Source organism: Chaetodon auriga, chromosome 20, assembly GCF_051107435.1.
Source record: "Chaetodon auriga isolate fChaAug3 chromosome 20, fChaAug3.hap1, whole genome shotgun sequence".
Lineage (NCBI taxonomy): Eukaryota > Metazoa > Chordata > Actinopteri > Chaetodontiformes > Chaetodontidae > Chaetodon > Chaetodon auriga.
This window is the reverse complement of record NC_135093.1, coordinates 7,550,473-7,561,886: the sequence shown is the minus strand read 5'-3', so window position 1 is coordinate 7,561,886 and position 11,414 is coordinate 7,550,473. Positions and strand designations below refer to the sequence as shown.

General features: G+C 43.4%; 4 protein-coding genes across 5 annotated transcripts in view; 3 read left to right on the top strand and 1 right to left on the bottom strand.

Annotated features, from left to right (window-relative positions):
- Positions 1 to 11,414, top strand: part of lrrc20 (leucine rich repeat containing 20) — a 178,666-nt gene that overhangs the window by 78,153 nt on the left and 89,099 nt on the right. The window lies entirely within an intron of this gene.
- anapc16 (anaphase promoting complex subunit 16) lies at positions 108 to 2,618 on the top strand. 2 transcript variants are annotated; one of them, XM_076759920.1, is made up of 4 exons: positions 108 to 225; positions 538 to 691; positions 1,785 to 1,859; positions 1,949 to 2,618. In XM_076759920.1, the coding sequence occupies exons 2-4, from the start codon at positions 550 to 552 to the stop codon at positions 2,056 to 2,058; spliced, it is 327 nt and encodes a 108-aa protein (XP_076616035.1). In that variant the 5' UTR covers positions 108 to 225; positions 538 to 549; the 3' UTR covers positions 2,059 to 2,618. The 2 variants fall into 2 exon arrangements, with proteins under 2 accessions (XP_076616035.1, XP_076616036.1); XM_076759921.1 differs by having other exon boundaries at positions 109 to 225; positions 548 to 691.
- On the top strand, positions 4,125 to 5,977 carry ddit4 (DNA-damage-inducible transcript 4). Its single transcript, XM_076759006.1, has 3 exons — positions 4,125 to 4,264; positions 4,502 to 4,734; positions 4,838 to 5,977. Exons 2-3 carry the CDS (start codon positions 4,551 to 4,553, stop codon positions 5,335 to 5,337), a joined length of 684 nt encoding a protein of 227 aa, XP_076615121.1. The 5' UTR covers positions 4,125 to 4,264; positions 4,502 to 4,550; the 3' UTR covers positions 5,338 to 5,977.
- Positions 6,501 to 11,384, bottom strand: dnajb12b (DnaJ heat shock protein family (Hsp40) member B12b). Its single transcript, XM_076760562.1, has 9 exons — positions 11,024 to 11,384; positions 9,481 to 9,658; positions 9,250 to 9,395; positions 8,963 to 9,136; positions 8,801 to 8,871; positions 8,474 to 8,583; positions 7,865 to 8,037; positions 7,565 to 7,706; positions 6,501 to 7,451 (listed from the first exon to the last, which is right to left on the bottom strand). The coding sequence occupies exons 1-8, from the start codon at positions 11,154 to 11,156 to the stop codon at positions 7,585 to 7,587; spliced, it is 1,107 nt and encodes a 368-aa protein (XP_076616677.1). The 5' UTR covers positions 11,157 to 11,384; the 3' UTR covers positions 6,501 to 7,451; positions 7,565 to 7,584.

Below are 11,414 nucleotides of genomic sequence, written 5' to 3'. Positions count from 1 at the left end.
GGGCCGTCTCTCATGTTTAGGAGATCTACAACAGGAAATGAATGACCGCGCAGTGAATGCTGGTCCATGCGAGCCATCCATATGAGTTTGAAATCTGTGGTAAGAATGCCACCGCTTCAAGCGTAAAGCGCTTTCTTTGTCGTAAACGAGTAGCAAGAAATCTAAACAAACAGCGAACCAACTGCTCGGACCTAAGATCGTTATAGATTTTCTAAGACATCGACGGTGAGTTACACTGTTCGAAAAGGCGTCATTACTGCCATGCTTTGTCAAGTCACATTAATGTTGAATGGTTGAAGCCTACATTGGTGGCAGCAGGATAGTTAGCTTTCTTGCTAGCTTGCTACCTATAGCTACTTAAAGCAGTTGAGCTATCAGAGTGTAAAAGATAGGAAAACTAAAATGTAGCTACTAACGTTAGCTTTGGTGGGCTGGTTTGTGATTAAATGCTTTCGTGAGTTCTTGAACGTTAGGCTTCCTCACTCTTCCACACATTATAGCGGTGACAGTTGTCATTTCTTTGTGTGTCTTTTATAGTATCCTGAAGTGATGGCTGCGTCTTCTTCGTCGTCTTCTGCGGGGGGTGTAAGCGGCAGCTCGGTGACGGGCTCTGGATTCAGCGCTTCAGAGCTTATCCCTCCCAGGAAAGTCTTGTACACATACCCCAAAGGCGCAGGCGAAATGATGGAAGGTGAAGTGCAACACACGCCTATCTCTCTCTTTCCAGCAGTGATATGGAAGTCACTGTCTTGCAACACACTGAATGTTAGTTTTCTTTAAGGTCATTTACATTGAGAAAGCACTGGGCCTCCCATGCAGTCATTGTTTGTACTGAGATTTGAGGCTTCTGCATTGACATTTACATTCAGGGCTCAGAGCTAAGCATCTGTTTATCTGAATGATACATACAAGCCAAACTCTGAGAAAGTCTGACAGGTCTTGCAGCTATTTTTGAGGATATTTCCAGATTCCCAAGAGCCTATTCTGTCCAGCTAGAACAAAAAACAATAAATAACTAAAAATTCCTTGGACTGCAAACAGAGACCTTTAACCCATTTCCCATGTTGTTCAAGCCAACAAAAAAAAAAAACCCAGCAAGTTGTGACATCCTCCTAGTCTTTCTTGTATAAGGCATTATCAACATTGAAAGCTTTGTTATCAAGCTGTTGTCATTGACTTAGTGTTTTCATTATGCAACAATGCAATCATGTTTTTCTTGCATCATACAAAACATCATTCCTGGTTGCCAATGGGATTAAGAAACAGTCACAACTAGCTCAAAAAATACTTAAAAATCTTTGTTATTTTGCAACAGACAGAATTTTTTTAAATTCCAGCCTTGGATGGAGGTGGAAATGTGACATGTCTCATCAAATGACTCACTAGGCTTTTAAGGTTTGGCTTGTAGTTTATCCTCCAGACAGGCGGATGCTTGGTTTTGCATCAGTGCAAAAGTTTCAAGTAGAAGTGATGATTAAATGAGTAGCACAGCCAGGGTTATACAGAAGTCATATCACAAAGCTTGTGTCCTCGTTCTGTCTTGCTGAATAGGATTGCAGTGGTACAGAAGATCTCACTCTGTCCCTTTCTGTTCATTTTAACCTTGAAAGCCCTTTTTACATAATGCTGAAAATTACATAATATTTAACCTGTAGTTCTCTTTCTGCAGTAGCTTGAAATCTCCATTTTGACATTTGCTATTAGCCCAGTGAACACCAAGGCTTCTGCTGTGTCTCTTTAAAAAGTCTTCACCAGCATTTAACTTCTTCTTTTTTTTTTTTAAGATGGCTCAGACAGATTTTTATGCGAGTCTGTGTTCAGCTACCAAGTTGCCTCCACACTTAAACAGGTTAAACACGGTAAGTCAGTACAAGCAAAATGCTGTTTTTTTGGGTTGATCTATGGATTTCTGGGGCCCTGATAATGTAAGAATTGTATATTCTTCCAGATCAGCAAGTGTCTCGAATGGAGAAACTCGCGAGCTTGGTGGAGGAGCTGGAAGCAGATGAGTGGCGGTACAAACCAATTGAACAGCTACTGGGATTCACACCGTCTTAAATAAAAGAGATCCAGATGCCTTTGCTCGATAAATCAGCCAAATAAAAGGAGGTGGTTTATTTCGGTTCATAAATTATATTCCTCCTTCGTGGTTTTATTTTATATCTTAAGTGTGAAATGTTATTTGGAGATACTGAATGTGAGATGTAATATTTGATCCCTTTTACTTTTGTATGAGCATGGTTTGTGTTTTTAAATCCAGCACTCTTAAATAAAACCCTGCCAACAAAATCTCCTTGTTGTATACCAGTAACTAAAGAATTAAAGGTTTTGTAACAGATTATTAACAGTTTTTCCAGCTGGTTTAAGATAATAAAATTGCTTTGCCAGTCCAATCTGCTCTTAGCCTCAGAGTCAAGGGAAAGAATATCTTTGGCAATGCAATAAATCCCTTGAAGTGAGGCATTGTGTTTCCATGTGGCTGCGCTGTAACTCAGAAATCTGGAAACCTGCTGCCTGCTCATTCTGTCCTCTCTCTGTGGGTCTTGAACGCTGCTCACTCCAACGACGCTTGGAGCAAAACAAAGAGAGCTTGTAAATAAAGTCATACTTGGACATTCCTCGGGTCAGTTGTTTGTTTGCTTGCTGTTGCATACTTTGTCCAAACCCACTTCACTGAGCTGATTTCTGACGCTGAAACCCTTGTGCTGTTGTTTGTTTTGTGTTGTCTGACGCAACATCGCCGTTGTTGAAAATGTAGTTTTTCTTCCGATGCTCTTTTTTTCCCTCACCTCTCTGCTGTGTTGACAGCGAGGAAACGTGCAGATCATGCTGTTTTGCACTTTGAGTGAATGTTTTCAAGCAAATGAGGGGTGGGAACGGACAGAATGTACCGCTGTGGGTGTAAGTGTCTTAAGGACGCAGCTGGACGTTTCAGGACACACCTCTAGCTGGAGTTTAAATGTCCTTTTTCAGAGTTCAAAAGTTCGTTTTTGCCTCACACTTTCTAGGAATTGTCTTTAACAATGTTTGCTCACAGATCTTAAAAGTCTCTGAAAGTCTATGAAAGAGGAGTAAACACCCCCCCCCCACCCCCACCCCCCTCAAAACTTTATGATTACAACTCTTAATTCATCACGTCCTGTCAGAACAGCCTGTTCCTACACGTGTTTATGCATCTCAGTTCCTTCCTGACAGAAAGCACAGTCCGTCCCCCTCACGTGTACTTACAGCACTGTATATCTGGCTGCTCTCCAAAAACTTTTCTTTGAGGAAACACTGAGTGTGTCATGTACAGTATAACCCTGCCAGACTGAACCACAGCAGCCGTTTCTGATTTTCACCACAATTTTGCTGTTTTCTTGCAATTTCCTTGTGATTTCAGGCTGGTCTGCCACAACTCACTCAAACAAATGGATTGTCTTGTATTCACATGCAGTCACTTTTATACTTTGAAGCACTTTGATAGTGCAAGAACAGAAATCTTGTGACTGTAATAAATGCTCATAAAATGTAATTACACCTACCCTCCTGGTGTATTCCTATTGGTCTGCATGTTTTTCATTGTTCCCGTTTGGCTGGTAAATGGAGAAAGATGTGTTGCACATCTTTATGAATATAAAACATGTATTGGCATTCAACCATGCAGCTATATGTGTTGTGTTATTTATCCAATTGTGTTGATGAGCTGATGTTTGCATCTCTGTGTGGCAGATGAAAAATTCTGATGTAATGCTTGAGCAAAACAGATGACGTAATGTGCACTGCAGCACTCAACCAGCTGAGGCTGCCCTGCATGGACTTGCTGGACTTCTATGCAAACAATAATCTAGATGCTTATACAGCAGAGCCATTTATTAATGCTCATGGAGGTTATTTAACAAAGGAACACAATATGATCATTGCAAGCCCAGGCAAGTGTCTGTACATTTCCACAACACTTGGGTCTGCTATTCATCACCCCAACCCCCCTTCCCCACCTCCTCCTGTTTGTCTTCCTTCTCTGCTGGCATGTTACCAGGCAAGATACAGCGCAGATGGCGTGCCTCCCTTTTTGATTGGCTGGTTGGAGACGGGCGGGCGTGGCCTAGCTGCTCCTATATAAACATTGTTGCAGGACAAACCGCAGCGCTTGGCCGCTGGTGGGAGAGAGGGTTGGTGTTGGGGACCGAAGTTTCGAGATAGTTGTTGTTGTAGACAATAACCCCTCAAATAATTAAATGAAACAACGACAACGGACTTGAACATCGCCTTTGTCAAATAAGCTGTAAGTATTATGCTCCAACTGCTTTTTTTTTGCTAGCTTTGAAGCTAATCCGAACGGTTAAATTGCTGCTAGCTACCGTCAAACAAAGCTGGTAATAATGCTAACTTGCCCAGTTCACACACTCCTCAAGAATCTATTCTTAATTTGACTCATTCTAATGTTTAATAGAACTGCCAACCACTCTCTGTTATGTAGACTTTGAGTGCTTATCCTTCCTTTTTGTGTGCTCATTAACAGCTGACCACAGAAGCAGCTGATTGTGTTGAACACTGCGAAGAGGACAACCATGCCTGCTCTCTCTGCACCCACTGATCTCGGCAGCTCACCCCCTTCTCCGGTGGACAGCAGTCCCAGGAGGCTGTCCTGGGGCAAACTGGTGCAAAGATTGACTGATTTCAGCACATCTGCCAACAGCAGCAGCATTGATTCGGGGTCTAACAATGGCAGCAGGAGTGATCTCTCAGACTCAGGTAAGCAACGCTTCAAACATCTGTAACACTTGACCAGAGGGTTATTTAGATGTTCCTGTTTTATGCATGGTTCCAGTATTAACCCATTATGTCTCCTCAACAGGGTCAGATGTCTCTAGTGATCTGTCTCCCTCTAATGAAGACCTGTTTTATGATCCAATGGAGGAGGCCATCCTGAAAGAAGTGGTAGACCATATTGCACGAAGCCTGAGAGAAGCCAAAGACTCCGACTGCGCCTTACGATGTGCCAAACTGCTCATTCCCGAGAAACTTCTGGAACACATCGGTCAGGAGCTCCTTCACCTGGCAGCTAGCGAGCCCTGCGGTTTGAGAGGGGCTCTCATTGACCTCTGCGTGGAGCAAGGGGCCGCCTGTGAGAGCATGGCGCAGCTCTCTGTGGACCCCTACCTTGTCCCCACCTTTCAGCTGACTCTGGTGTTGAGGCTGGAGTCTGGCGGGCTGTGGCCGAAAATCCAAGGACTTTTCAGCACAAAGTCTCCCTCCACTCCCGTAGTGAGACAGGCCATTAAACTTAGCACTGGTTTCCGTGTGATCAAGAAGAAACTGTACTGCTCTGAAGAACTGCTCATTGAGGAGTGTTGAGAAATGTAAAGGAGTGCCAATGTTTTATCGTCTGCATTGTTAAAATGCCCAGTAGAGCTCACAGAAGGGCCTTATTCCTATAACTACATGTATATGATGCCTTCTGAAGTGTAAGGATGGACTTTGACTTGATGCAGCCTGTTGTTCCTACTGTAAGGGAGCTGAGGTTCATGGTACCTGAGGCAGGTGTCGCTCCTCACCGGCGGTCAGAATTAAAAATAACATGTAACCATCGTGATAAACGTAAACGGGCATTTTGCGACTATTAAGTGCGTACCTCCAGTTTCTATTGAAACTACACAACGGCAGCTAGCTATATGGTTATAATCATCGAAGACATTGTGTTCTTTCTTTTTATACATGGCAATTAATTTCAATGCTCACCAAGTGATGAATTGTACACCGAGCAACCATTTAGGGACCTTTAGTGACTGCTTGAATTCAAGTGCAAAGGCCTACCACTGCTTGCCTTGCGCAGTTTACGTGCAAGCTGCGGCTACGATTTCTATTGTAACTTGATCTTGTATCTGTGTAGACCTGTCCTGCTTTCAACTTTTATTTATTTGACATTCAAATACTCATATCATTGCACTGTTTTTGTACTTTCATGATTGCAAAATAAATTATTTTTTTTAACAATTCTCTTTTCCTGTTTTCTTTCATGAGGCTGGTGAGATAATCATCATCCATCTGCAGTTTTACATCCAGGTTTCCAGTGGAAACAGTGACTGTATGAGGCAAAAGTGTGTTTGATTCTGCAAAATATGAAGCTGACAAACTGCTAGAATACTAAAATACCCGTTGCAGTGCAGAATCAGATGGGCTGACAGACATGAGTCAGCCACGTCATGCAAAACAATAAGCTTCAAAACTTAAAGCAAATTAGCAATAACAAAATCTGGTAAGTCAAACAGTAGACGGCAGAGGTTCAGCTGCTGCCAAACACAGCTGAGTACATTTGCGGTGAAAGAATGTGGTGCTGCAGTTCCTGCCCGGCACATGCTGCACGTCGCCCAAAAATGTGAACGTGCACAAAGCCATGTTTCCAGCTCCCAGTCACGGTCAGCCGGCGGACGGACCTGATGTGCCGAATGTGCTGACTGAGCTTTTGTTTCCACATTCTGTGCTTGTCCTGCTCGGAGAGATGAGTCACCACCAACACATTTAAGCATCCATATTTATTTTCATCCGGGAGTAAAAACAAGGTGGAAAAAGTGAGCAATATCAGTACTGACTTCTTAGTCCGACAATCCATTTCTCAAATAAATAATACAAAAAATAAATAGCATACTATAAACTTAAAAAGTGTGACAACAATTGCTTTTTCCAACAGATGACAGAGACATAACGCTCCAAAACTAGAACCTGTTAAAGTCCCACTTTGTGGGTAGGCACGTCTCTCGTTCTCTTGGCTTTTATTTTGAAGTGTCATAAAGTTCCACGACAGAAGTCTATCTTTCAAACAGTTAAAGGATGCAAAGTGTAAAGGGACATTTCCTAATTGTTATCTCACACACACCCTGCAGAAGGAGACAAATCTCAGGTGTTCAAGTGTCTGACAAACCTTAGACATGAGCATATATTCATCAGAGGTTTCACATTATTCCTGCATAGTTTCAGAATGTGCATTTGAAGTCAAATCAGCAAATCCCCCTCAAACGCGTCTCCTCCACCGATTTGACTGCATAAAATGAAAGAGGAAGCATTCGCTGTGGTATCTAGTCAACTGCTACATAAATAACATCTGTACGACTATATCTAACCTCACTATGTTCGGGTTTCATATTGCATTCTCACAAAAACCATGAAGTGACCTCTGTCAGCTTCAATGGCTCCCAGTCGAAAGTGGGGCTTGGCGGTTTTCCAAACCCCATTCTTGTCAGGAGGACAAGCTATTTTAAGTGGCTTTTCCATTTCAAAATATTATTTTAACTTTATATATTTTCATTTCACATACTAAAATTCCACAGAAACGGTGTAAACCAGTTCGTGTGGTCAGTTTGATGCAGATTGGTGCTGGTTTGTTTGTGTTGCTCGTTGAGTCATCGTCAGTCTCCAGATTGTTAAAGCTCATCTATTTACAGCCAAAAATCTTTTGTGTTGATTCTGGAAACCTGGAGACAGAAAGAAGAAAACATTTTTTTAACTTCTGTGAACTGAAACATGCGGGGACTCACGACAAAATGCGTTCAGAAAGGAGAGAAATGCTTCAGTCTGGAGGACTTGCTTTTTATCATGAAAGCAGCATCAACCGTGTAATGAAGCCGCGATCTCGGACAGCTTGGCGCAGCTTGGTGTGCGAGCCCTCTGTGCTCTTTGGTACAGATCAGTGTCTCCAAAATAGCGAGCTCTGTAAAGCATGCCTTCCTCTGCAGGAAACAAGAGAGACAATTCATGAAAGATATATGAGGGGTAATAAAAACCAGAATACGCCTTTAATCATTTTCCCAGAACTGATAATTGCGGCCAATACTCTGGGTTAAATTAACAAACAAACAAGCACGATTTGTTGTCCTGGCAAACATACTTTGTTGTTTCTCCTTCCAGCAATTGTTGCGAAGGTTGGAAACGTAATCATCCTCCACCGTCCGCTCCAGGTTCTTCAGATTCACTCCGGTGAACTCCTTGGAGAAATGCTCCCCCACATAATATGGCACCTTCAGGTTCTCAGTCAGCCTCTTCTGCGTGTAACCTGCTGACCTGAGCCAAGACGGGACAGAGTGTGGGAGAGATATCACATGACCGAACGCAGCGCGAGGATGACAGATCCGGCACCGTCTGTCTCTGCTAATGTGACTCACGGCTGATAATGGCTCGCAGACGGGCCAGAAACTGCAGAAGTGTATCTGAAATAAAAACATGGAGAGAGGCCAGACACATGGAGCCGGCAGTCCTCGCAAGCACAGAGGAGGCCTGTGAATATTTGGAAATGACGAGGCAGAATCAAGATGCCCTTTCTAAACCAATGAAGACACTCAAAACTCAATACAATGCGTCTGTTTTAGGAAGCTGCAAAGATTATGAAACCTAATTTTGGGCTGGTTCATCTATAAATCAGTGACATTTGAAGCGTGGTCATGAACAGTCGGTACTGTTGTTTAACATCCGGCAGGCATTCAGAACTGATGACACTCACGGCCTGAAGCTGAGGCTGTAAGCGGGGCTGTTGACCATGATCTGACTGAGGGCTGACACAATAACCAGGATGAGGATGGGCATGACCTGCACGAAGAGAGCGAGGCCTCCCTGCAGAGAAAACATGTCAGTGTCAAGACCTCAGCAGCTGAATCATTCAGCACACTGTGATTGCTTTGTTTTAAAAATCTCTGAAAGACACTTGAGTGTTACTGAATGAGCCTCAAAGGTCAAATTACAGATGACTCAACGTCTCCCCCTGCTGTTTAACAATTACATTACACTATTTGGATATCTGCAGTTTGCAGGAGCTCTAATAATAACTCACATCTCGCGGTCGCTCCCTTCTCTCTCGCCTCGGGTAACGCATCCGCCCATTAGTGTACACATTAGCATTGCCTATATTAATAATGCACATGTTAACAGACAGATCATAAAGAGCATTACCATAACAATATCACAAGCTTAGCATGAAAACAGTGACACTAACTTGAGGGGTAACCTCCTCCGAAGAACATATTAAAGAGGTCTTCAGGGGAAATATCTGGCTCGAAGTTCTCATTGTCTGGGCCTTGTCTGGAAGGATGCCTCCTCTCGTCTCCACATTGATCGTACTGTCTTCTTTTGTTAGCATTGCTCAGAACAGCGTACGCATTCCCGATAGCTGCAGGAAAGAAGACATTATGAGATTATGGCTGAGCACAAAGAGGGGCTAAAACACACATTCTGTAACCATAATTATTAATTAAGTGATGGGGTCACGTTTATGCTGGTCACCTTTAAATGCCTCCGTAGCGCCTGGAGCGTGATTCTTGTCCGGATGGAATTTCAAAGCAAGTTTTCTATATGATCTTTTGAGCTCATCCTCGGAGGCGTCTGCCTGGACCCCAAGAATTTCATAGAAGTCTTTACATTGTTTTATCCTGTGTGGAGAAGACGTGATTCTCGGTGTCAGGAGTAAATTATTCCATCAAACGGACACCAGAGTCCCATGATTTTCTGCCTTACCTCCTCACAGCATCAAGCTGATCTGCCGTGTAGGCTTTTGAAGTGTCTGAAGGCTTTTCTTCAGGTCTTGTATTCTCACTGTTGGTCTGCCGCTGTCGAGGCCCCGAGACCCCACCGAAGTCTGATTGGCCGCCTTGTCTCGGCGTGAATCCATTCTTTGCTATTAGCTCCAGCAGTACTAGAAGGGACACAATACCAGTGATGTGAACATTAGAAAATATCCAGACAAGCACCTAAAATACACTTGAATTCCCTGCACGAGTCCCTCACATCAGCAGAGGCTGTAACACAGTCCCCTCGAGCACAGAAAGTGTTATTATTAGATAACTACAGCAGCTACATCAGGCCATTAATACAATATTGTCAGAGCAGCAGCTGTGGTGCCCTTTAGGAATCTCACATTAATATCTATCTTGTGTTGCAGGCTCTGGTTTCTCTGCCTGTGGTCTTTTTTCCATCTGGATTTTCTGAGCAAACTCTAATTAAAATTGAAAAAATGTTCCAATTTAACCCATAGGTTGCAGTGATTTTCATAACAAAACCCAGATATCACATAATTTGAGACCAAATGCCTAAACATCAACATCTATTCATGTTTATTTACAGGAAATGAAACAGAAAGTATAATATATAAGCAATATAATGTCTTTTTAATACATGCATTTAAGTTGGTGCACTACTACATACCACAATATTGATAATACTGCATATTGGTGTTACAGCATGTTAGGGATTAAAAAGGAAATTTTTGAGACAGAGATGATGTGGAGCACGAGAAAACAGCTCAACTGGAACAGAAAGAATGTCTTCACTCACTGCCATATAGTCCTTCAGACCAAATATCCATGATTTATACCATAAGAATCCAAATCTCATATCCAATACTGTCGCACACCTACATGTTATATATTAAAACATTCAAAATGCACCATGCCAAGTTGTTTATTGGTGATGGACATTCATCCAGGATGCACTCAGCTGATTGCAGCTGCTGTAATTGTTTGCTGCAATCGAAATGTGTAATGACTGTGGATAATGGATGTGTGCACACATGCATTTCCAGAGCGTGTGGCACATGTCATATGACGTGAGGCGGGTCATAGCATACAGGTATGGACATATGTATGAGTAAAACCAGTGATTTGAATGATAAAACGTGGGAATGGCTCTTTGAGATCTGGATTCTGGGAGTCTTTGTGCCCACTCTTCGGATAGGTTTAGCTATCTAACGGAGAAGCAACTGATGACAAGTGCTATCACTGACACCCTGAACGCATCTGATCCATGCTGAGCAGATGTACATAATAATTCATAAAAAAAACCATCAGGAGCAGTTTAATGTATCTCGAAATGACAACATTATGATATAAATCCGCTGGGATGATGAACAAAGATACTAAACCAGCTAGCTCGTGTGCTATCGAAGGCCCCGGCTACATGCGCCGCAGAGCTCATCCGGGATGCAGGTGATGCTGCCGGTGATGATGCAGCGCACCTCCGCAGCTGAAGCGCCGCTTGCTTCGGCTCCGCCGTTTGAACTCACCCTTCGCTTTCTCTGTCGGGAAGAGTCTCTGCGCCTTCTCCAGGAACCTCTGCGCCTTCTCCGGCTGGCCGCCGGTCAACGCCGCAGTTGCAATGTCAATGCAGCGCTCCGCCTCGTCCCTGTTTACTTCCATTGCAGCGGGCAACGGGGGCAGCGGCTAACTGGACCAGAAGTAAATAAAGGCGCCTGGTGATGACGTCACATGGATGCTGCAATTAAACCGAGTGTCAGTTGGCAACGTAAATTTGTCCGCGTGTCACCGTTTTCGCTGCAGGTGTCTGGAACACCTGAGGTTTAATAAAGCGGCTAGCCCTATTTGCGCGATGTGAACGCGGTGCCGGCTCTCTGCGCTGCCTCGTTTCTCCACTAGATGGAGACAAAACGTCTGTTT

Excerpts from the sequence above, each read along its gene's own strand:
- anapc16 (XM_076759920.1), top strand. The coding sequence starts at position 550 with ATGGCTGCGTCTTCTTCGTCGTCTTCTGCGGGGGGTGTAAGCGGCAGC. Across the intron at positions 692-1,784 it reads CGCAGGCGAAATGATGGAAG|ATGGCTCAGACAGATTTTTA; the intron begins GTGAAGTGCAAC and ends TTTTTTTTTAAG. Across the intron at positions 1,860-1,948 it reads ACTTAAACAGGTTAAACACG|ATCAGCAAGTGTCTCGAATG; the intron begins GTAAGTCAGTAC and ends ATATTCTTCCAG.
- ddit4 (XM_076759006.1), top strand. The coding sequence starts at position 4,551 with ATGCCTGCTCTCTCTGCACCCACTGATCTCGGCAGCTCACCCCCTTCT. Across the intron at positions 4,735-4,837 it reads GAGTGATCTCTCAGACTCAG|GGTCAGATGTCTCTAGTGAT; the intron begins GTAAGCAACGCT and ends TCTCCTCAACAG.
- dnajb12b (XM_076760562.1), bottom strand. The coding sequence starts at position 11,156 with ATGGAAGTAAACAGGGACGAGGCGGAGCGCTGCATTGACATTGCAACT. Across the intron at positions 8,872-8,962 it reads CGGAGGAGGTTACCCCTCAA|GCAATGCTAATGTGTACACT; the intron begins GTTAGTGTCACT and ends TTATTAATATAG. Across the intron at positions 8,038-8,473 it reads TACAGCCTCAGCTTCAGGCC|GTCAGCAGGTTACACGCAGA; the intron begins GTGAGTGTCATC and ends GTCTTGGCTCAG.